Source organism: Grammomys surdaster, unplaced genomic scaffold, assembly GCF_004785775.1.
Source record: "Grammomys surdaster isolate TR1022 unplaced genomic scaffold, NIH_TR_1.0 126313, whole genome shotgun sequence".
NCBI classification, from domain to species: Eukaryota; Metazoa; Chordata; class Mammalia; order Rodentia; family Muridae; genus Grammomys; species Grammomys surdaster.
The window spans coordinates 3,384,845-3,409,275 of record NW_021621113.1 but is presented as its reverse complement, the minus strand read 5'-3'; the positions used below and the strand labels follow the sequence as shown (position 1 = coordinate 3,409,275).

General features: G+C 50.8%; 1 protein-coding gene across 1 annotated transcript; it reads left to right on the top strand.

The window, feature by feature from the left end:
• Positions 1–2,078: 2,078 nt before the first annotated feature.
• Positions 2,079–23,845, top strand: Serinc2 (serine incorporator 2). Its single transcript, XM_028759835.1, has 10 exons — positions 2,079–2,189; positions 12,501–12,662; positions 13,277–13,467; positions 14,062–14,141; positions 14,527–14,664; positions 16,940–17,109; positions 18,807–18,897; positions 19,209–19,344; positions 21,763–21,972; positions 23,313–23,845. Exons 1-10 carry the CDS (start codon positions 2,151–2,153, stop codon positions 23,446–23,448), a joined length of 1,353 nt encoding a protein of 450 aa, XP_028615668.1. The 5' UTR covers positions 2,079–2,150; the 3' UTR covers positions 23,449–23,845.
• The last annotated feature ends 586 nt before the right edge of the window (positions 23,846–24,431 follow it).

The following is a 24,431-nucleotide window of genomic DNA, read 5'->3' as shown; positions in this document are numbered from 1 at the left end:
TCACAGTGGAATGAGGAAGCAGCGCACATATCCATTCAGCAAGCATCCTGCCTGCTGTGTATCCTCCTAGTGCATTGCTCAAAGGAGAGGATACAGACAGAGGTGAATTGGTGTGTGTGTGTGTGTGTGTGTGTGTGTGTGTGTGTATGTATTACATTGTTTTCAATCTCTTCTACTTTCCAAGAGAGGTATACATGGCTAAGGACAGGCTTTGGGGTTCTGAGGTCAAGGCCACCCTTGATGGTCTCTTAGCTCAACCTTGTCTGAGCTGTGTGGATCTGAGCAGCAATAGCAGCAATTTCTGTGACCACAACCAGCATTTGGCCAGAGCTAAGTTTACCAGTAACACGGACCTCTGTTTCCTCATGTATGAACTGGGGCAGGGAATGAATCTTTCTCAGGACAGACACGGACTCAAACGGTGCCGTGAAGAGCATGGCTCTTGCTTACTCTCTGCTAAGGTGAACTATTTGCTGTTCTAGATGGGCCAGGGAAGCGGGTGGAGGTTCATTTCCAGTCATGCCAGGTTGTGGGCTGGTGGTCATGGTTCTCTTCCTCTAGAAGATGTGGGGTGTGGGCAAAACTTTGAAGGCACCACAGGTGGACAAGGCACCTTTCAGGAGGAAGGCACCAGGTGGGCTGCTGTGTGGAGGAGGGAAAGTGCAGGGTATTTGCGGAACAGCCCTGGCACAATTACCAGCTCAGCCAGGCCCTGTATGAATCACCCGGGGAAGCAGTTAGGCCGGATCTTTGGCCCCTGGGGCCAGCCAAACCTATGGACTTCCTTCCCTAACATTATCTGATCTAGAGTTGATGGGGGAGATGGCTGGGGAGAGCTACCATAATTACAGAACTCTGCTGCTGCGTCTCACACCTGATCATGGGGATGGCATGCCAGGATGTCCTCTCCCGGTGACCTCCTTAGCTAGGAGGTCATGTTGTACACGGATAAGGAGTGAGGAGTGCTAAGTACTGTGTGTGTGTGTGTCTGTCTCTCTCTCTCTCTCGTGTGTGTGTGTGTGTGTGTGTAAAGAGTGTTGAGCAGTGTGTATATCTGTCTCTCTCTCTCTGTGTATGTCTATGTGTGTGTCTGTCTCTCATGCATGTGTGTGTGTATGTGTGTGTGTGTGTGTGTGTGTGAGTAAAGAGTGTTGAGCAGTGTATCTGTCTGTCTGTGTATGTCTATGTGTGTGTGTATGTGTGTGTGTGTGTGTGTCTGTGTGGTCCAAGACAGGGCCAGTAGTTTGAAGACCAGGTGGATGGAGAGGAGGAGTCTGAACAAGTACGAAGCTGAGGCCTTAACAGGGATGGAGTGATGCGGGCTTTTACTCACGGAGCACTTGCTGTGTGTCTGACAGTATCATGAGGTAAGCGCCTTTAGTTTCGATAAGGGAAACTGAGGCTCAGAGAAGTGAAGTAGCCTCCCTCACCCTCCTTCTGTCTGTCCCTCCCTCTTTCCCTCCCTCCCTCCATTTCTTCTTTCCTACCACAGGATCTCATGTAGCCCAAGCTGACCTAGATAGACCTGGCTATGCAGCCAAGGATGATTTTTGAATTTGTGGTTCTTGCCTCTACCTCCTGAGTGCTGGGTTACAGGCATGAGCCACCATGCCCTGTTTTATGTGGCTCAAACCCAGGCCTTCATGCATGCTCTGTAAACACTCTACCGACTCAGCTAGGTTACCATCCCCCCTTTATCCAGTAATTTATCATTCAGTACCCATAGATTGAGCTGAAGTTTTTCCGCCAAGATCCAAGGATATAGGGGAAGACTACCTCTTACGTCCTCTAACAGTGACAGTATTTAGGGTCGGTCACACAATGACCCTGGTGAAGTTCAAATCCAGATGTATTTCCAAATCCTCGCCTTGGTTCAGTATACAGTCCTAGCTCAGAGTTGGGTTGGACTGTGCCCCCGTCGTTGCTGGACTTTTTCCCATCTCGACCTCTTTAGGTAAAGTCTGGCGCCAGCACCTGTCCCAGGTGAGTCGTAGGAGGCCCCGAGCGTCGCCGGAAAGTGACGAGCGGCTTCGGCAGGTGGGGCGGGGCCGGGGCGGGGATGGGCTTGGGGTGGGGCCAGCCAAGCGCCTGAAGTCCCACCGGATCCGGGATCCGAGGCCAGTGCCCCGAGCCCCGCGCCCCGCACCGTCATGGGGGCCTGTCTGGGGGCTTGCTCCCTGCTCAGCTGCGTGAGTGCCCATCCTGTCCCTGCCGCGGCCCCGCTCACTTTTTCTCTACCTTCTTCCTCTAAGTACTTTCTTCTTTTTGTTTCCTCCAAACTTGCCTTTCTGGGGCCCCACCGGCGCCCTTCTTATCCTCATCCCGCAGCCGCTCCGCTTCGGCCGCGGTGCGCCGGACAGCTGGTGTCGCGGCTCGGGTGACCGCGGGGGAGGGGTGGGGCGCGGCCCGGCGCCTTTGGCGCCGCCACTCCGGGAACCGGGACTTTGAGGCCGGCAGCGGGTGCGGGGAGCCCCGCGGCCACTGCGCGTTCCCCAGTTCAGAGCGGCCCCCGGGTGCGTGGCGCGTCTCTTTCCAGGGCGCGGGACTCTTTGTGTAACTGGCAGAGTCCCGGCCCCGCTGTGCCTGCGTTTCTGTCTTTCTGGCAGAGCGTCCGTCAATTCTGTCTGCCCCTGTCGCCTGGCTCAGTCTGTTCTTTTGTGTTTGTCCCGTTCACATCTCTGGGGTTCGGGCTCCGTCTGTCTGTCTGAGCGTCCTAACCGGCTCCGTCTGCATCCTCTCTCGGCGCGCAGTCTGGCCCGCTCATTCTAGGGCACTCCCCATGCAAGCGCTGGACCCTTTCCCTCCAGTTCGAGCTGGAAAGCGGATGGGGGTTGGGAGGGAAGGGTGGGAAGGAGCCCCCCTCTCCCACCCCGCTCTTGAACGAGGTTGGTGTCGGTTGTCACTGACTACCTGTGCCAAACTTTGGATTTGGGAAGACCAAGAAATCGAGGGAGGTTGTGTGTGCCCACCTGGTCGCCAGTGTTGGGGACCAGGCCGGTTGCCAGCTCTGTTTTGGGACAGCAACCATCATAGGGGAGGGGATTCAGCATACCCGGCCGGGAGGCCCCTACTTTCCCTTTCCCAGCCCCCTTTCCTCTCCTTCCTCCCCTCATTAAATCTGAGGTTCTTTCAGACAGTTCCCTCCCCTTCTAGCCCCACACAAAGAGGGGCGGAGAGGGGCTCTGGCGCCTGGCTGCAGAAGGAAGGTTCAGGACTTGCATCCTTTGTCCCTGATTTGTGTGCGTGTCAGGAGCGGGTGCCCAGGAGAGAGCTGGGCATCTAGAGGTTTTCTTTGTAGCCATTTTCTGAGGGTGAGCTCAGTCTGGGGAGGCAGTGGAGTGGGTCCCTGGACACAGCTCTTGTCCTCTCTTGGGCATCTCTTTCCATTGAAGTGTGTGTGTGTGTGTGTGTGTGTGTGTGTGTGTGTGTGTGTTACCCTAGCCTGAACAGGAGATCAGAATAAGGCTATTGCTTGCTGATGCCCAGTACTCATTCCTGGGACAGGCTTGCTTCCTGGTTAGGGAGGGAGACCTTCCCACCAGTAGGCCACAAGATTCCCATCTGGTCTTGCCTGGTTACCCTCGTCCTACTGGGAGAGGGGTTGGGAGGGCAGTTCTGCCAATCCTTATATCTTGATCTCTCCATGCCTGAGGCCACTGCGGTACCTCCCTTGGTATACTCTTGGTGATATGGACAGATGAGAGGTGGAAACTGCCACCAGCTCCTGTGCACAGTGAGTGGGCATTGTGGAAGCTGTTGTCACCCTGGAGGAGACGTAGGTGGAGAATTCCATCTGGAGAACAGAGCCAAGAACTGCTCTGAGTCACCCAGTCTGCAGTCTACAGAGCTGAGGCTAGCCAGGCTTGCTCAGACCCTTAACTTAGGGGGAGTTAGCTCTCTCGGATTCAGGATGCACAGTGAAAGCACAGGGGAATTCAGTCGGGTTTAACATCTCAAGCCAGGGAGCTGAGAGATGGCTCAGCAGTTAAGAGCACTGGCTGCTGGTTCAGAGACCCCAGGTTGGATTCCCAGCACCTACATGACAGCTCACAACCATCTGTAACTCCAGTTCCAAGGCATATGATGACCTCTCTGATTCCCTTGGGCACTTCGTGCATGTATGCATACACATAAAAAAATTCTAAAATAAAATTTAAGAGTCTGAATCCAGATGTAGTGATGCATGCCTGCCATCCCAGTGTTCAGAATGGAGAGGCAGAATGTCAAGATTGGCTTCCACTACACAGTGGTTGTGAAGCCTGGGGTATATATTCCCTGTCTCAAAAAGAAAAAAGCCAATCTCACTCTTGGTCCAGGTAAAAGAAGACTTACCCACATCCCCACCACATTCTGGGGTGGGGAATCGGAAGCTACTTTGTGTCTAACATCTGTAAAGGACCTGCACCGGCTTTGCTTCCTCTGACATTTAGTGTGCCAGGTGCTGTACTAAGGACCTGGAACATGCAGTCTCACTGATTCTCCGAGAAGTCCTCTGGCATTGCTATCCTGTTCTAGAGGTGACCATGCCAACAGTGGCCACTTCTCACTCTATCCTTATTATAGGTCAGCACCCAGGAACCCAGCTACCTTGTGACTCAGGCCCAGCCTTGCAAGAGGATACTTATTTATTTGTAAATATTTACTTTCCTTGTTCAACAAAATATCCAACAAAAGCAACTTAAGGAAGGGAGGGTTTATCGAGGCTCACACTTGGAGGGTTCTGTCTATTAAGGAAGAGCAGACTTTGTGGCAGGATCGTGTGGACACTGGTCACATGGCCAAGACAGTCAGGAAGTGGAGGGAGATAGATGCTTGTGCTCAGGTCTCCTTCTCTTCCTTCAGCCTGGCCAGGACTCTAGCCCCTGGAATGTTGTCACCCACATTTACATGGGTCAGCCCACCTTGGTTAACTAATCTAGATGCCCCCTTACAGACATGCCTGGAGGTTTGACTCTCAGATTCTTCTATAGCCCATCAAATTGACAATCAACAGTAACAGTCGCTCTGTGTATGTGTCCTTCTGTTTAATCATCACAGAGACTCCAGTCATGTGATGGATATTATTTCCATTTCTGCTGGGTTTGTGGCAAGTCAGAGTACTTGTGTCGATGAAGCCTTAGGTTCGATCCCCAGTAATGGCATAAACTAGGCATGCTGGAACACATACCTATAATCTTAGCACTTGGGAAATGGTGGCAGGATCCTGCCAGGTGGTAGTGGCATACATTTTTAATTCCAGCACTTGAGAGGCAGAGGCAGGTAGATCCCTGAGTTTGAGGCTAGCCTGGTCTACAAAGTGAATTCTAGGACAGTGAAAGCATACGCAGGAGAAACCCTGTCTTCAAAAACCAAAATATAAAAGTTAAAATTTAAAATGAGTAAAAAGAAGGATCCAAAGTTTTTGGTCGTCCTTAGCCTGAGTCCTATGTCTGGGAACTGTGTCCGAGAATCAGTTCCTATTTAGCTTATGGAAAAGCAGATCAGCTACATTCAGTGATTTCCTCACAGCAAAACAGTATTAGGTGGGGCAGTGGGACAGTCCTTAATGCCAGTGGCACCCTGCTTCCGTGAGAAGTTGTCCCGAGGGAGTGAAGGTTTTAAAGGTTATTTATTTGTATGTGTGAATGTATGTGCAGACATATGGGCGTGTGCACACATGTGCATCTACAGAAGCCAGAAGCATGTCAGATGTCCTCTCTACCTTTTCCTTTGGGGGTGGGTCTTTCCTTGAACCTGGGACTCATGCTTTCTTGGCTAGATTGGAAACCAGCAAGCTCTAGCTATCCTCCTGTCTCCACTCTGCCCAGAAGCTTGGTTGCAGGTGTTCATGAGACCTGTGATTTATTACGTGGATTCTGGGATCTGAACTCTGGTCCTCATGATGGCAATGGGCACTCTTAACCACTGAGCTGTTTCTCCAGGCCCAGAAGTTCTGATGGAAAGAAATTGGAAGTCTCCAAGTGTTTCTGGGTGCCTGGGGCCCGCAGAGTTTTAGGGAGGGCTCTGCATTTGAGGGACTGTGCATGGGCTCAAACCCTGGCTTGGCATCTTCTCATCTGTCCACTATGGGCAGCACATAATCCTCTCCATGTCTGTTGGAGGAATAATGGGACCCAGCCCTCACCGGTATAGGAATTGAACAGGATAGAGAGGGGTGCAGGGACGAATTTTGCATTAAACTGGCGTGTAGCAGCCAAGCATAAACACTACACAGTGGCGAGTTTCTGAGGACTGCCAATGAGGAAGTGAGGATACCAGAGACACCACGAAACTTAGAGTTGTCTACACACAGACCTTGAGCTCTGCCAAGCTCATGTCCTGTCTAAGAGCCCATTTCATAGATAAGGACACTGAGTCCAGGGATGGAGAGAGAGAGAGAGAGAGAGAGAGAGAGAGAGAGAGAGAGAGAGAGAGAGAGAGAGAGAGAGGGCTTTCTTCAGGTCCAAGCTGAAAGAGTTGGCGCCAAGCTGGCTCAGGACCCTCCCTGGAGAGGTGTGGGACCATCCAGCTGCCTCTCCTTCTGCAGTCGGAGGCTGGGGGTCTCAGCCAGTGGAAGTGTGGTTTGTGGAGGTTGCACCCCTGCTTTTAAATGTCGACAAAACGTATATCATATCATGTCATGTCATACAGTATAATGTCTATCACTGGGATCTTTGAGCTTTGCTTTAGTCTTTAAGGACCTTGTCATTTATCTTAGACAGTCCTAATTAAATGACCCAGCCCAGGCAAGTGGCACTGTCAGAGTGAATCTTGTCAGTTCTGGCACCCAGTGATAACTGCCACTGCCACCCTGTCTCCTGATGTCAGTCCTCTCTTCTGGATGACTCAGAGCAGCCAGTGACTCTTCCCTACTCTGCCATCTGCCTCCCCATTCTGGGACCACAGTTCTGTCACGAAGATTAAATCTGCTGTCATTTTTCTTGGCAGTGAGTTCCCATCACATTTGAGGGGAAATCCAAACTCCCTGGTGTAGGTTTTGAGGACAGAGGCTACTGCCCAGTACCACTCCAGCCACCCCGGAAGTCCTGAAGATACAGTGTGGCTGCTGCTTCTACTGTCCTGTCCGTCCCTTCCCCTCTCTCCTCTTGGTCTCCTCCCTCCTTCTTGGTACTTTGTTTTCTTGAGACAGGGTCTCACGTAGCTCAAGTTGGTTTTGAACTCAGGTAATTGAGGATAGCCTTGAACTTGTAATCCGGCTGGTTCTGATTCCTAAGCTCTGGGAGTCCTCACATGGACTATCACCTCCAGCTTTGTCTGTTTGCATTGCTGGGTACTGAACCCACGAGCATCGTACACAAGGCAAGTGCCCAGTGCCTCTGGGGTATAGTCTTGTTTCCCAGCTGAGACAACAGGTTCAGGGGGATGAAACGGCGTGCCCACCCTACCTTTCCTTTCCTTTATTTCCCTTTCCTTTTCTCTTTCCTCCTCTCCTTTCCCCTCCCACTCCCCTCTTGTTTCTTTTTCTCTTCTCCCCACTCCTTCAGGGTCTCATGTAGCCCAGGTTAGCCTTAGACTCACAATGTAGCTGAGGATGACCTTGAACATCAGATCCTCCTGTCTCTACCTCCTGAGACACGTGTGAACCACCTCCCTCAGGATCTAAACCAAAGCTCTGTGCGGGTTAGGTGCCAACTGAGCTATGTCCTAGCCTCCGGCTTTGTGTTGTGGCAAAATACACATAAATTTGCCACTCCAGGCATTATTTCCTTTGAACCAGGACTTGGTATGTGACCCTGACTGACCTCAGGCAGAGGGGCTCAGGGGCTCCTGTCTTGGCCTCCCTTGGCTTCGTTTTAGCTGGTTTTCTTACAGTGCAAGAAGATCGAGGTGTTCATATTGAAATGCTGCTGTCCAGCACTGTCTGCGGCATCTTTTCACCTCCCTAGACGGAAACCCCTGTGCACGTTGACTCTTCAGCCCCAGGTCCCCACACCAGCTCACTGAAACTTCCTCTCAATGAATTCAGCCAGGTTCCTGATACCATGCTACAATGCGTGTCCTTTGTGCTTGGATTATGTCAACCGGAACCGTGTCCTGCAGGCTGTAGCATGTGTTGGAATTTATTTATTTTGTGACACATCTCACCGAGTGGCCCAGGCTGGCCCTGAACTGTCTCTGCCTTCCGGTTGTTTGGGTTTACAGGTGTGCACACCTAGATTTTCCTTTTAAAGAGTTACGTTGACATTCTAGTGGATATCTAGATCAAACTTCATCTGGTCACCCACCCAAGAATGGGGTTGTTCAGCTTCCAGGCAGTGTGTGTGTGTGTGTGTGTGTGTTTCAGGTTTTTCAGATATACAGCTAGAGTGAGAGCCATTTTGTTTTAAACACAACTCAAAACCACAGCCCCTCCCTGAGTTATCTCTTCTGCCTACCAGTTCCCCACAAGTGTTTCTAGGGACAGCCAGGAGGGAAGATGAATGGCTTAGGATTACCCATACCCAACTGGCTCCAGAGCTGTGTGACTTATTGGGGAAAGGGTCAGTTCTCTACTGCTACCAGTGTGCAGGGGCCAGATGCTGGACAGCCACTTTCTGGGGTTCACTGCAGAGAATTCCTTAGGGCTGCTCAGATTCTTCTTGCTGCAGGGCCTAGTGATACATTTTATCTCAGTACTCAGGAGACAGAGGCAGGTAGACCTCTGTGAGTAGAGTCAGCCTGGTCTACATATCAAGATCCAAACCAGCTTGGGCTACATAGTGAGATTGCAACTAAAAAGGAAAAGAAAATGGCCGAGGCAGGAAGATGGAAGATGAGGAGTTCAAGGCCATCCTCAGCTATGTAGCAAGTTTAAGGCTAACCTTAAACACTCTCAACAAACAGGACACTCTCAACAAACTGTGTTGTTTCTGTGGTGCTGGAGACTGAGCTGGCACTTAACTACTGGGCTGCGTCTTCAGACACTACAATTTCTTTTTTTCTTACTTTGAAATAAGATCTCACTAAGTCACCCAGGCTAGCCTTGACCTCACTCTGTAGCCCTGGCTACCCTGAGCTTGCAACCTTTCTGCCTTAGCTTCTTGAATAGCAGGTATACACCCCACGTGTAGCTAAAGCCTTTATTATTTTTATGTTTGTGAAATCAGTAGATGACAATCAAATGTGCTACAGCACACACACACACACACACACACACACACATGCACACCTACCTGCCCCTATAGTAGAGCAGCCCTGTTGTGGAATACCATGATGTCTGTATGTGATATATGTGACAGACACCTGGTTGTCAGCCTCCTCCTGGTATTTCTTGCCATGTACAGCCCCATAGTGCACTTCCGGTGTTCCTGTGAGCCCATGTGTCTCTCCCTCTGTCCAGAGGCCAGTGTGCCTTTAGGTAGCAGTTCTAGTGGAAACTGGTCCCGACTGGTCCAGGGTGGGGGTGGGGCAGATTAAATGGAGTGGACTTCTGTGCTGTGGAGCAGTGTGGTGTGAGCCTGTGTCTCTTTAACCTGGGCCCTCTGGGTATGTATAAGGCCCCAGACATTCTGAGGTTTCTGGCATCAGGAGCCCCTGGAGGAACATCTGGGTTTTGACCTCTATGAACCAGAGTGAACTGAAACAGCATTTCACTGGAACCTGGTAACACGTCTGGTCCAAGTGTCACAAAGAGAAAATGTACCAGGCCAGGGGTGGGGCCTAATGGAACCATGCACCTGAGGTGGGAGGGGTTTGCTCCAGCCTGTCAGGGATTGTTTGCTTGGCTTTTGAGGTTAGAGATTAAACAGCACTCTCATCTGCATGCCTTGGACTGGGCAATGGTGTGTCTGGGCAAAGCCTGGACTCTGGCAGCACAAGCTCCTAGGCTGACGTACAGACCTTGGTCATATGACACGTTTTTGGGGTGGTGAAGGGGGGGTGAGGGGGCTGGCTTCAAATGCATTGTTTAGCTCAGCTTGGTCTTAAACGAATGGTCCTGGTTCTCAGCTGTCAGCCTCTTGAGTATTGGGGATTATGGGAGTGCATGGCTGTGCTCTGTATCAGTTTCACTTTTTCGGATGGGAAGCGTGCTGTGTGCTGATGGAGTGCTTTCCGCCCGCCCTGCAGCTAACCCTTCCAATCGCTTCTGTCTCCCAGCCTCTGTGCTGGGACAGTGTTGCCCTGTGACTTCTCCTAAGCTCTTTAACCTTTAGCCTCATCATCCTCATGTGTAAAATGAGACCTTTCTTAGGCTTACCCAAAATGGCTATAGCTAGGAGGCTGGGCTTTGGGGAACAACTGGAAGGTGTAGCTAGAAGTTGCTGGAAGGGTGGAGCCTGTGACTGGGAACAAGTTTTGTGCCACATTCAGCATCCTTGTTGCACTTGACTTTGTGAGTGACAGAGAGTTTTTCCAGGGAGGTTTCAGTCTGGGAGAAGAGGCAGATAGGAAGGCAGTAACACTGTTATGCCCCTGATGGGTCCAGAAAAGTTCTCAGAGGAGCCAGAGCCTCAGAAGCTTCAGTAAGCCAAGCTAATCCTATGGATGAGGTTGTTTCTGCAGCTGGGGCTGCGTACCCTCAGAGGATGTCTTTTGTCCTGTGGATGAAAACCAGGGTCCCTTGGGCAGGCTACATGTCTGGTTCCAACAGCATGTCAGAGGGCATACCGTGCCTTCTCCACATTCTTTCCTCAGATGCCCCAGGCAGGAGCTCTTTCCCCTCTGGGTCTGGCTTTGTCTCCTGATCCTTTAGGTCCTCACCTTACATCACTTCCTCAAGGAGGCTTTCTAGGACTTGCCGTTACCCAGTCAAAACCAGCCTGGTTTGCTCTGTCACAGAAGCGTGCATCTCTGAGTAGCCCGAAAAGTTTATTAAATGTGGGCAACATTTGCTGTAAGGTCTTAAGGTCAACCAAAGACTGTTGCTCTTGGGTTCTTAAACACCTGGTTGAGGACCTGGACTGTCTGTGGCTGGCCACGGAGGCTGTTTCTTCAATGCTTGTGCTTGGAGGGACTGGCTCTCCAGAGGAGTGAGTCTCTTCTTCAGTGAGTCAGTTACAGTATAGCCTCCTGAGTCACTCAGTGGTTTCAGCCCAGGAAGGATGCAGGTTTGATGGTGGATGATGGGAAGTGTTACATCACCATCTGCTGTCCAAAATGAGGTTAGCCCCAGGCAAAACACAGCTGCAGAGAAGTCTCAATCCCAGATGTTTGAATGCCTGTCTTAACATGTACCTGGTTCTTTGCTGGACAACTCATGTTCATGGAACACATAATTTATGATTCTCTAATAGGTTCCCAGTACCGTGTCTGGGTCTGACCTTGTGAACAAAGCAGACAAAAAAAAATCCATCCTTGTTACAAGGAAGGTAAAAGACAGACAAGATACAAAGAACATTAGAGTCGCCTGGCAGTGGTGGCACACACCTTTAATCCCAGCACTTGGGAGGCAGAGGCAGGCAGATTCCTGAGTTCGAGGCCAGCCTGGTCTACAGAGTGAGTTCCAGGACAGCCAGGGCTACACAGAGAAACCCTGTCTCGAAAAACAAAAAACAAAACAAAACAAAACAAAAAGAACATTAGAGTCAGAGAGAAAAATGAACTGGGGAAGAGAGAGACAGGGCTCTCAAGGGGCTTGCATTCTGTCTGTCTGTCTGTCTGTCTGTCTGTCTGGTCTGACAAGTCTCATGTCACTCAGGTAAACCTCAAACTCACTATGTCACTGAGGCTGGCCTTGAACTCTTGATCATCCTGCCCCAAGGGTTACAGGCATGAGCCACCACATCTAGCTAGGATTCAGTGGTTAAGAGCACTGGCTGCTCTTTTAGGGGTTCTGAGTTCAATTCCCAGCACCCAGTGGTAGCTCACAACCATTGAATCTAAAGGATCCGGTCCAATGCCTTCTGGTCTGCAGATGTATATGCAAACAAAACATCAATGTACATAAAATAAACAAACTTTAAAAAACAAACAGGGCTGGAGAGATGGCTCAGCAGTTAAGAGCACTGGCTGCTCTTCCAGAGGTTCTGAGTTCAATTCCTAGCAACCACACGGTGACTCACCAATATTTATAATGGGATCCGATGCCCTCTTCTGGTGTGTCTGAAGACAGCTACAGTGTAATTACATATACAAAATACATAAATCTTTCAAAAATTTTTTTCTTAAAAACAAGCAAACAGACAAACAAACAAAAACCAATTTTAAAATCTCTGCTTTGTTTTCACCACTACCTGTAAATAGTGCCTACTGCTGTGACCCCCCCCTTTTGTGGAAGATGATCTGGGATCAGAGGTTGAGTGACAGGTCCCACAGGTCATTCATCAGTGACAGCTGGCCCTCTGGATTTCTTTTTAACCACTCCCTCCACCCAAGTGATAAGCAGTGTGACCCCAGCCCTCTTCTGCTGCCTGCAGGCTTTGTGGTTCTGTATGGATTCGGTTTCAGTCCCTGTCTAGAAGATTAAATGGGGTCATCTCCCCAGCTCGTCAGACTTGAAGACTTAGATGCAGCAGCTAGTGGGTGCTGCGTGCCCACGTGGGGAAGGGGACTAACGAGGCTACCGCCCCTGTCTCCCCTAGGCATCCTGCCTCTGCGGCTCTGCACCCTGCATCCTATGCGGCTGTTGCCCCTCAACCCGCAACTCCACGGTGAGCCGCCTCCTCTTCACCTGCTTCCTCTTCTTGGGGGTGCTGGTTTCCATCATCATGTTGAGCCCCGGAGTGGAGAGTCAGCTTTACAAGGTGAGTGTCGGGGAGGGGCTAGGGAGGCGCCCGGATCTCCCCGCCCTCTACACTCAAGGTAAGGTGGTTGAAGTTCCAGGTATTGATGGTGTGTGCAGGTGACAGGGTGGGAGGACACCTGAACCTGCTACAGGGTGGATCTCAGCGGAGAATCCTATTCATCCGACTGCCCTCTGCAGGCAGGTTCCGGGAGTGCGTCTCCCCTCGAGTGCTGAAGCCTAGAGTGGGAATCTTGTCTTGGCCTGTGCGTAGGTGTGGATCCTTGCACAGTCCGCAAAGAGATCGACTCTCCCGCGGGTTTCTCTTAGGGGTTCTACTGAAGGCAGGAGGGGGAGACCGTTCTGGGAAGAAGGGCTTCACACGTTGCAGTATTGAAATAGGGGGTGGATGATGGGCATGGAGGGGGGATGGGAGGATGGGCGTGTGTGGGAGGAATGGTCAACTAAGCGGGAGCCGTGATGGGCTAGGGGCCTGGGTGGCCTTTCTTAGTGTTCAGACCAACACAGGATGGGAAACAGGCCTTGGAGATGGAGGCCGGCTCCGACCCGATGGGAGCCTGCAGGTTTCTGGTGGATGGGGGCGCGGGGCCTCAATCCTCACTGTTGTCTCCACAGCTGCCCTGGGTGTGTGAAGACAGAACTCAGCAACCCTTGGTCCTGCAGGGGCCCCTGGACTGCGGCTCCCTGCTGGGCTTCCGCGCTGTCTACCGCATGTGCTTTGCCACAGCAGCCTTTTTCTTCTTTTTCATGCTGTTAATGATCTGTGTCCGCAGTAGCCGGGACCCGAGAGCAGCCATCCAGAATGGGTGAGGGGCGACCACCTACACCCTGGCACACTCCCATGGAGGACTTTTGTCCCCTCTGCCTGTCCCCAGAGACCTCTAGACCCCGCTCTCAGACTCATTAACAAGTCAGTCTGGAGGTTCTTAGGAGTCACCCACACTTTTCGTTCTTTGAAACAGGGTCTCTTACCTGGGGCTGATTCCGCTAGCCTGGCTAGCCAGCCCCCAGGGACAAGCATGTCTGGATTTTGATGTGGTTATTGGAGATCAAATGTCAGTCGTCATGCCTGCATGACAATCACTTCACCAATTGAGCTATCTCCCTAACCCCTACTCACAATCCATTTTTCAAATTGAAGAAAAAGCCCAGAGAGGGTATCGGTTTGTCTGAGCTCAAAGAAGCAGTTCAGTAACAGTCTCATTGCTTGGTTCTTCCCACTGGCCTGAGCTCCAGGTTTTCTCTCAGAAAGGGAAAGAACCCATGTCCATCAGATCACCAGGAGAGCCCTTTCTTCCTCAGGACCAGTTTCTTGGGGTGGAGTTTCTGGGCTGCCTCTGCTCTGGTTCTGCATGTCCCTGCTGCCTCCCACTCAGCTTTCCTCTTTGTTTTTCCTGCAGGTTTTGGTTTTTTAAATTCCTGATCCTTGTGGGTATCACTGTGGGTGCCTTCTACATCCCTGATGGCTCGTTCCCCAAGAGTAGGTGGTTCCAGGGACAGTGGAGGGGAGGGGCAGCAAAGAGAGTGGTGGGGTGGGTGTTAGGGTGGGTGGCTCTTTGCCAAATGGCAGCTGGTCCTTGACATTTCCTTCACTAGATAGCTTCCTGATGCTTGGCTTTGATGCTGTCTGGTAACTCAGGGTGGGGGACCCTCTAGCATGAGCCCTGCTCAGCCAAAACGTGAGAGGGGGACTCTATTTCTCTGGGTGTCCCCCATGCAGTGTATCGAACGAGGGACGACTGAATGAGTCTGTGTGTTTGAGAAAGAACGCCTGACTGAAGCTATGCTAGAAACCTGGGGGCCCTGCCGTCCCCACGGCTGCTCCTGAGGCCCCAGCCCCCTGCCTCACAGCCCTTTCCCCACAGTCTGGTTCTACTTCGGCGTCGTGGGCTCCTTCCTCTTCATCCTCATCCAGCTGATCCTGTTCATTGACTTTGCCCACTCCTGGAATCAGCGGTGGCTGTGTAAGGCCGAGGAGTGTGACTCTCCAGCCTGGTACGCAGGTGAGTGTTGTACTGGCCACCACACTGGGGCTGGGCACCTCATGTATGGGGTCTGGAATTGAGGAAGTTTGCAAAGGAGTGGAGGAAGAGATTGATTGTGGGAAGCTGCTGCCTGAGGGACCCTGAGGGAGTGAGGTCAGTAACTTCTGTAGGACAGACTGCACACAGCAGGGAATGGGCCAGGCTCTTTTGGTAGTGGCTCAACCAAACTTTTAAGTGGTGTCTGGTCATTGAAATCCTAGCAGCAGGTTGCCCTGCTGAATCTTTTGCATTTTATTTAAGTCTGCAAAAAGGCTGGGCTAGCACTCCTTGTTCTTCGAAAATGTGATGACCTGAGTTTATATTCCCAGATCCCACACATAAAGCACGATGTGAGCCGGGTGGTGGTGGTGCATGCTTTTAATCTCAGCACATGGGAGGGAGAGGCAGGCCTCTGAGTTCCAGCCTGACCTGCTCTATACAGCATCCGGGATAGCCAGAGCTATACAGGGAAAATCTTCCTCAAGAAAAAAGAAAAAAGAAAGAGAAGGAAGGAAGACGTCACAGAAATATGTTGCTAGCTGGCTCCTCACAGGCTCATGCTTAATTAGCTAGCTTATACAGCTGCTTAGGGGATGGAGCCGCCAACAGTGGGCTGAGCACTCCTACATCAGTTAGTAATCAAGGCAGTCACCTGTAGCCATGGGTCTCCCGCACGCCAATCTGATTTGGGCAGCTCTTCATTTGAGACTCCTTTCTAGGAGTTGTGCCAAGTTAACTGTTAAAGTTAACTATGACAGTGGCAATAAGGTTAAAGCGTTTGTCACACAAACCTAGTGACCTGAGTTTGATCCCCAGAACTTCCATAAATGTGGGAGAAGAGAATCCTCAGAGAATCCAGAGATGTCTTCTGACTTTCACATGTGTGCGATACCACATGTGCCCCCATTAACACACACACACACACACACACACACACACGATTATATTTTTTTCTTTTCTTTTTCTTTTTTTTTGTTTTTTTTTTTTTGTTTGTTTTTTTGAGACAAGGTTTCTCTGTGTAGCCCTGGCTGTCCTGGAACTCACTCTGTAGACCAGGCTGGCCTCGAACTCAGAAATCCTCCTGCCTCTGCCTCCCAAGAGCTGGGATTAAAGGCGTGCGCCACCACTGCCCAGCCAAGGATAATATTTTTTAAAAAAGTAAAAGGAAAGAAGCTAGATATGATGCTCACACCTGTAAACCCAGCATTTGGGAGATGGAGAAAGAAGGGTCAAGAGTTCAAGGCCAGCCTCTACTAAATAGTGAGTTGGAGGCTAGGCTGAGCTACATGAAATATACCCCCTCTCAAAAAAAAAAGATAGAAAAAGAAAAAAGAAAAAGAAAAAACAAACACAATAAAGGTCCTGATGTGGTGGGACATAGTTAAATTCCAACACTCTGGAGGCAGAGGCAGGTGGATCTCTGTAAGTTCGCGGCCAGCCTGGTCTACAGAGCAAGTTCCAGGACAGCCAGTGCTACACAAAGAAACCCTGTCTCAAAGTAACAACAACAACAACAGCAATTGCATCAATGTGACTATTTTAGAAAAGGGAGTATTTTGAGTTTGAATTGGAGCCTCGGTTTATTTTATTGCTGGATTAGTCATTGATAACTGTTTTTCTAGTTTACAAAATTTAAGCATATTCAAACTACAAGGCTGTTGAAGTTGTCTAACCCAAACTTGAACTTCAAGCAGAGATGAGCTATAGTGGCGTATAAACGCTGGGTCTCGCATATCCCATATGCCTCGAGGACTTTATCAGCAAATTATTTTGGATTATTTTATGTGTATGCGTATTTGCCTGCACGTATGTCTGTGCACTGTGTGTGCGTGTGTGCCTGGTATCTATGAAGGTCAGCAGAGGGTGTCACATCCCCTAGGACTGGAGTTACGGATGGTTGTGAGCCACCATGTGGGTGTTGGGAACTGAACACTGTAAGGGCAAAGAGTGCTCTTGAATGCTGAACTGCACTCATCTCTCCAGCCCCGCAAATTCTTTTGAATGACAGGGGTACAATGATGCCTTCTCCAGCCGTTTGTCTTTATTGTACTCAGAGTGAGAGTCACCTCCTTACAGCATTCGAGTCATCGTGGGTTGGATTGGAACAGGAACTCACAAAGGCACTGTGGGGGAGCCACTCCTTGAGTTAGGAAACTGAGGCCTGTGTCAGGAGAGCAGCTCAGTCCCCTGAGGTGGCTGGTGTTCCTTCCTCTGTGTCCTGGATCTGAGCGTTGCTCTGCGCCCCTCTGCACAGGTCTTTTCTTCTTCACCTTCCTCTTCTACCTGTTATCCATCGCCGCGGTGGCGCTGATGTTCGTCTACTACACGGAGTCTGGTGCCTGCCATGAGGGCAAGATCTTCATCAGCCTCAACCTCACCTTCTGTGTCTGCGTCTCCATCATTGCTGTTCTGCCCAAGGTCCAGGTGAGCCTGCCCGGTGGGCAAATCCCTTTGCAGATGTTCTGCCTGCATATATGCCTGTTCTCCAGAAGAGGGCGCCAGATCTAATTACAGATGGTTGTGAGCCACCGTGCGGTTGCTGGGAATAGAATTCAGGAGCTCTGGAAGAGTAGTCAGTGCTCTCAACCTCTGAATTAGCTCTCCAGCCCTAGGAAAGTGCTTTAACCATGCTGTGCCACCCTCCCTCCTCAAGTGGAAAATGCTCTTTAGGGCTGCTCTCAGGATGGAGCTCTGACTAGGCAGATAGGTATGAAGCAGACTCCAGCCAGCTGTTGCTATAGTAACTAATGTTGTGCCAGTCAAGAGAAACGATGTTCAGGGTTCAAATGGAGTGGGGTGCAACTTCCTGACATCCTATCCCAGACCCTCTGCGGCAATGGGCGGGGCTGGCAGAATGGTCCTTTCACAAGGGCTTCTCAGTTTGGATCTCAGCATTGACAGGTAGCTTAAGTTTGGGGGGGGTGTCATTAGTACAAAGGTTGGGGGCCTCTCTTCTGCTCAGAGCCTTCATGTCCCATGAGGAAGGTTGGACCTATGAAGGGAGATGCACGCAGGGCTCATTGGGCGGGCACCTGCTGTCACCTCATTGGGCAGTCACCAGCCAGCCGGTCCTGGCACCTGTCACCCATGTCTCTCATTCCTCAGATTGTCATCTCTGGTTCACTGAGGAACAAACATGCTTAAAGGAGTAAGGGGCGGGGATAGGGATGGCTCAGACAGTAAAGTGCTCTCTGTACCAGCATGAGGGACCAGGTTTAATCCCCCAGCACCTTGTCAAAAAGGTCAGGTATGTTTATAACCCTAGAGCTGGGAGTTAGGGACTGCCAGTTCAGTCACATTGGCGAGTGCCAGGTCCTACTGAGAATCCTTGTCACCAAAACCACAAAGGAGATGGTTCCTGAGGGCAGCAGCTAAGGTTGCCCTTTGGCCTGCATATGCATGTGCATACTCACACACACATGCACACATTCATAAACGCACACATGCACACACTCACACTCATGTTCTCTCTCTCACACACACATGTACACATGCACATGTACATACGCATACACACATGGACACATACACTCTCACACACATACATAAACATTCATGCTCTCTCCCACACACTCATTCACTTTCACACACACTCTTCTACAGAAAGAAGAGTGAAGACTTAGCCAAGGCTAGTAAAGAGTGGGGCTGGGGTTTGAACCAAGGTAGGCTGGCTCCAGAGCGTGCATGGAGTGCGGAGTGGGGGAAGGGCAGCAGTAGGAGCCAAGGCCAGACAAGTTTGGTTGCAGAGCTTTGTGGATCAGAGGCAGGGAGCTGGCCGGGCAGAGTTACCATAGCAGGAGCTGGGGCCTTATTTCCCTCCCTCCTGCTCACCCCCTACACTCCTACGCAGAGGAGTCAGGAATGTGTCTGGTTTCAAAGCCACAGAGGGGGAAGAGGTTTTCAGAGTGTCGGGGTGTCTGGAGTGTGACAGTGGGGTACGGTGGGCAAGAGAAGATGAGCAAACTGGAGAAGCCGACCTGAACATTTGCAGAAGAAAGGGTGCGAGTCATCTGGGGGTGTGGAGAGAAATAATTAGGGCTCCGGTTTTGGGTAGGAAGGAGTGGTGGGTGATCTGGTGGGCTGAGTGGCCTGGGCTCTTACCTATGAACTCTTATTGCCAGGATGCTCAACCCAACTCAGGTCTGCTGCAAGCCTCCGTCATAACCTTGTATACAATGTTTGTCACCTGGTCTGCCCTATCCAACGTCCCTGGTGAGTACAAGATAGGCTGCTGGTCCAGTGCAGCCTGCTGAAGTGTGAGGGACATTGCAGGTGTCTGGGACACCCAGAGGCACAGGGTGTGTGTGTGTGTGTGAGCCTGAGGTCTCATCTGCTCCTGGAATTATTTGTTTTTCATTGTATCTGCCATTACTATCTGCTGCTAGGCCTTAAAAGGTCAAGTACATATGTGCATGTGTCTGTGTCTGTCTGTCCTCTTGGGTCTGCTTTCTGCCTGTCCTAAAGTTCCCTGACTCCTAGATCCAGTCAGCTAGAGGTTGAAGGTGTCTGTGTTCCTTCCCCAGATCAAAAATGCAACCCTCACCTGCCCACTAAAAACGGGACAGGCCAGGTGGACCTGGAGGACTATAGCACAGTGTGGTGGGATGCCCCGAGCATCGTGGGCCTCGTCATCTTCATCCTGTGCACCTTCTTCATTAGGTACCACTCGTGGGCTTGGGCTCTGGGAGGGGTACTGAGTGGGGGAGTGAGGGAGGACGGGGAGCTTGCTACAGCTGTGATAAACACCACGACCAAATCCGAGTGGTGTGGAAAACATTTATTTGGCTTGTACGTCTCAATCACAATCCACCGTGGTGGAACACTGCTTGATGGTTTGCTTTTGTGGCGCTGGTTTTGTGGCACTGGAAGTTTGCTTTACTTATCTGCTCAGGGGTGGCACTACTCACAGTAGGCTGGGCCCTCCCACATCAATCATAAATCAAGAAAATGACCCTTTTAGTTGGTTCGCTCCCTGGGGATTGAACTCGGGTCATCAGCCTTGGCAGCGGTGACTTGACCCGCTGAGCCATGTCCTTGATCCTGTTTCTTGTTTTCGTGAAAACGTAACATGTATTAAAACAATGCTATGGGCAAATAGAAGTAGGAAAGAATCAAGTGTTAAGACTCAAGCTGTAGACATTTCCAAGTAAGGGGCTGGAGAGATGGCTCAGTGGTTAAGAACACTGGCTACTCTTCTAAAGGGGGCCCAGGTTCAAATCCCAGCACCCATTCGGGAGCTCAAAACTGTCTGTAACTCCAGATTCAAGGGATCTGAGATCTTTGTATAGGCAGATAGACAAGCAGGCAAAATACCAATGCACATAAAAAATAGTAAAGTGAAAAAAGAAAATCCCAAGTAAAAAATGTAAAAAGGAAACTTCCAAGTGTCTAGTGCACACTGATTCATTTCATGAGCTAATCAAAAGCCCAAGAAAGGCCAGCACCCAGAAAATATAGTACGGGCATTTTAAAACGTCTTCTTGCATATGTGAGCATGACGTGTGTGGGGGGTGGGGGGGGGAGTGCATGTACCATGGCATACACGTGGAGGTCAGTGACGTCCGTTCTCTCCTTCACATGGATTCTGAGGATGAGGCTCAGTCACCAGGCTTGTGCAGCAAGGCCTTTTACCTTACCGAGCCATCTTGACAACCTACGGCATTGTTTGGTCTTTCTTTCAATGCTGAGATCTGTCTGGGGCTTTGCTTATGATTGGTCAGTGCTCTGCTACTGACTCCACCCCACCCCTCACCCCGCCTTCTTTTCATGAACATGAAAGCAATTGCTAAAACAAAATCCCTAAGACTAATAAAGTTTAAGGTTTCCAGACATGGCTCATGCCTGTAATTCTTCTCAAGCAGAGGCAGGGGGGTTGCTGTGAGTTTTAGAATAACCCGGGCTACATTATGACTGAGTTCCGGGCCAGCATGGACTACCTGAGATGGTCATACAAAACAACCAGTGTGCCGGGATGACGGTGCAGTGGGTAGTGTACAAGCTGTACATGAGGGTCTGAGTGTGGGTCCCCAGCGTACACCTGAAGCACACACTGTAACCCCCACCCTGCAGGGTGGACACCGGGGGAGTCTCAGGAACTTGCTGCTCAGCCAGTGAATCTGAAACATCAACTTCCAGGATCAATGAGAGACCTTGCCTCAAAAACTAAAGTAGCTGGGCAGTTGAGAAAGAAACCTAACATTATCTTCTGGCTTACACGAGTGTTTACACATAGACATGCACACACACACAGGCACGCACGCACAATGTTACCATAGGCAAGGACACCCACATATACACATGCACACCCACCCACACATACACTCTCTACCCCAATAAACAACCTGTATTAATTTTCCTTCTGTTGCTGTGATAAACACCACAATCAAAAGCAACTTGGGAGGAAAGGATTTACTTCCGCTTCCGCTTCCGCTTCCGCTTCCAGGCTACAACTGTCCCATCACAGAAAGATGTTAGCTGGAAGGAAGCAGGAGCTGAGGCATGAACTGTGGACAAGCATTGTTTTCTGGCTCGCTCCCGATGGCTTGCTCGGCTGCTTTCTCAGTCCAGGGCACCCTGTCCTGGGTGGCTCCACCCACAGTGAGCCAGGTCCTTCTGGGTCCCCCTGCATTGGTAATTAATCTGGATGATGTCCTGAGACTACCCAGAAGCTGTTCTGATGGAGGCAATTCCTCAACTGAAGTTCCTCTTCCCAGAAGATCCTAGTTTGTGTCAAATTGACAAAACCTTAAGCAGCTCCTGGTTTGGTGCTTTTCAATCCTTGGTACTCAGTATCCAGCACCTGTTCTGGGAATGGTTCAAAAAGACTAGTTTATACCCTTTACTGGGCGTTTGTGAGAAACGTTGAGGGAATCCAGGCTTCACCGAGGGCGTCTTCTACTCAGGGACATAAGAAATTGGAGTAACGCTGAGGATCTGAACAAGTTTGTTGGTTCCTGGGCCTCCAAGGAGCCAAGACCACCTAGTACTGTGACCGGTTCCTTAGCTCACGGGACCACATCCTGCTGTGTCTGCCCATCTCTGTTAGTGTCCCTAACAGCCTACCTTCCTCTCCCACAGCCTGCGATCCTCTGACCACCGTCAGGTGAACAATCTGATGCAGACAGAGGAGTGTCCAGCAGAGATCGTCCAGCAGCAGCAGGTGGCCGTCAGTGGCGGCCGAGCTTATGACAACGAGCAGGATGGTGTCACCTACAGCTACTCCTTCTTTCACTTCTGCCTGGTGCTGGCCTCTCTGCATGTCATGATGACGCTTACCAACTGGTACAGGTATGCCACAGCAGCCTGGTGGGTGGCAGGACCCGGCCAGCCCCAGGTGGACTCACTGTGTGCTTCCTCTAGCTGCTCCTGGGTGTTCTGGTCTCTGCTTGAAGCTTGAGAACATAGGTGGCAGGGTCTGTCTTAGATCCTCATAACCCGACCCTCGCTCTGCCTTAGTTTCCCTGCTGTGCCTTCTTGGCCCAGCTTCTGACATATTTGCTCAGAGACCAGGAGGGACAGTTAGGAGGTGAGACTGGGATGAGCAAGGTGACCATGTTTGCATATCAGGGCTGGACTGTGGGGAAGTCCAGTGTGGGATGCATGGAGGGGCAGGATTAGGATGCGGCGGTCAGACTCAAAGTCACAGAATTAAGAGTCAGAGTCACCAGTCTGTGTTAGCACATATCTTTAATCCTAGCTCTCAGGACACAGAGACAGAGGGATCAGAGGGATCTCCATGAGTTTGAGGCCAGCCTGGTCTACAGAGGTACAGAGGGAGTTCCAGGACAGCCAGACTATACAGAGAAACCTTGTCTCAAAAAAAAAAAAAAAAAAAAAAAAAAAAAGCAGAATCAAGAGGTCTAGAGTTAGGGTTGGGACCACCGAAAGTCACATCCTGTCAGGACTGTTGGGGCCATAGTCTGTCGATATACACTGGGGCTAGGTCCTTTGTTTAACATTGAGGTTCAGAGGTGATCAAACCAGTAGAAGGGCAAAGAGCTGAAGTCGGGGTAATAGAGTCAGGGACCAAGGCTGAGTTATTGGATTAAGAACTAAAGTCAGGGGACAAGCAGGGTTAAGGTTACGTTCATCAATCCTCAGGGATGAGGTGATAAAGAACTGGATGACAAAGCCCTAAAGATAGGGTTTCTCTGTGTGGCCCAGGTGGGTCTTGAGCTTGAGATCTTCCTGCTCCACTTCCTGAGAGGCTGGGATTACAGGCCTGGGCTGTTTGGTTTTGCTTTTGTTAAGGGTCTCATGTAGCTCAGGTTAGTCTCACACTTACTGTGTAGCAAAGGAGGATCTTGCTCTGATCTTCTTGCCTCTGCCTCTCAAGTGCTGGGATTGTAGGTGTGCATCACCATGCTTGGTTCATGGTGACAAAGTGAGGGACCAGGAGTCAGGTCAGGTCAAGGCCTTGAGCTATAGTCAAGACTGGAGTTGAGGTCAAGTTTGGGTCTGTGGTCCAGGGTCATAGGTCAGGTGTCTCCAATGTGAAGCAGGGATTGGAGTTACAGGGTGAGAGCCAGGGTTGAGTTTAGATGTCTCAGTTGGCTCATCGGGTCAAGGAACAAGACCGAGGTCACAGGATGGGGGACCAGGCTCATGAGCCCGATGGTGTGTTCCAGCCCTGGGGAGACCCGGAAGATGATCAGCACATGGACCTCGGTGTGGGTGAAGATCTGTGCCAGCTGGGCGGGGCTGTTCCTCTACCTGTGGACCCTGGTGGCACCGCTGCTCCTGCGCAACAGAGACTTCAGCTGAGAATGCCCTGCAGCCTGCCTACCTGGTGCTGTGGGGCTCAACAAGGCCCAGCCCACCCTTGGCCACAGCTATCTACTCTCTTCCAGGACCTGCCTGAGTCAGGATTCTCCATTCTCTGTGCCTCCAGGGTCTGTGGGACATTATGCTCTGACCCAAGCCCCACCTTCCTTTGCCCATGGCCATGCACACCCACTCTTGGGACCGAAGTAACCCTTGTTCTCAGGGTCCCCAGAAGAGGGCATGAGGAGAGAGTGTCCCAGAGCTGCTCAACAGACAGGGCGTACCCACCCTACACACTGAGGCCAGTGTCCCAGGCCTCCAGAGCCCACCCCCTTTCTAGACCACGTGCCTTACTGAGTCTATAAGACTTCACCCAATAAACATGTCTGTACCTGTGTGTGTCTTCCATGTCGTGTGCTCCTCACCCCTGGTGTGAGGCCTCGTGCCTCCTTAGCCAACCTGGGAGCTGGCGCATGCTTGGAATGAGGGTCTTGAAGTGTATGGTGAGCCGGGCATATTTCTCGGGGTGAGGTGGGGCACATGCACGCTGGACTGCGTGAAGCTGAGGTTGACTCTCACTGGGGATGGGTCTGGAGGATATGCTTGCCCCAAGACCCTCTGAGTGAGGCTGTCAAAGCAGGAAACATGCTATGCTTTCCTTGTTTCTCCTTTGGGAGAAAAAATGCCCAGAGTGTTCCTCATGACCCATGTATTTGTAGAGGTGGTTGATTTGCCAGGTGTGATGGCGAAGGCCTTTAATCTCAGCACTTGTCAGGGAGGCAGAGAGAGGTGAATCTCTGTGAGTTCGAGGCTAGCTTGGTTTACAAAATGAGTTCTAGGACAGCCAGAGCTATACAGAGAAACTCCAAACGAACAAACAAACAAACAAACAAACAGACAACCCCCCCCTTCCAAAAAAAGGTTGTGGTTGTAGGCTTGTTACAGTCCCAGATCATTCAGTCAGCAATGTACTCACTACACGT

Bases quoted from the DNA above. Each gene is read 5' to 3' on its own strand.
- Serinc2 (XM_028759835.1), top strand. From the start codon at position 2,151: ATGGGGGCCTGTCTGGGGGCTTGCTCCCTGCTCAGCTGC. The intron at 14,665-16,939 runs GTGAGTGTTGTA...CCCTCTGCACAG, and splicing joins CTCTCCAGCCTGGTACGCAG to GTCTTTTCTTCTTCACCTTC. The intron at 21,973-23,312 runs GTATGCCACAGC...GGTGTGTTCCAG, and splicing joins ACGCTTACCAACTGGTACAG to CCCTGGGGAGACCCGGAAGA.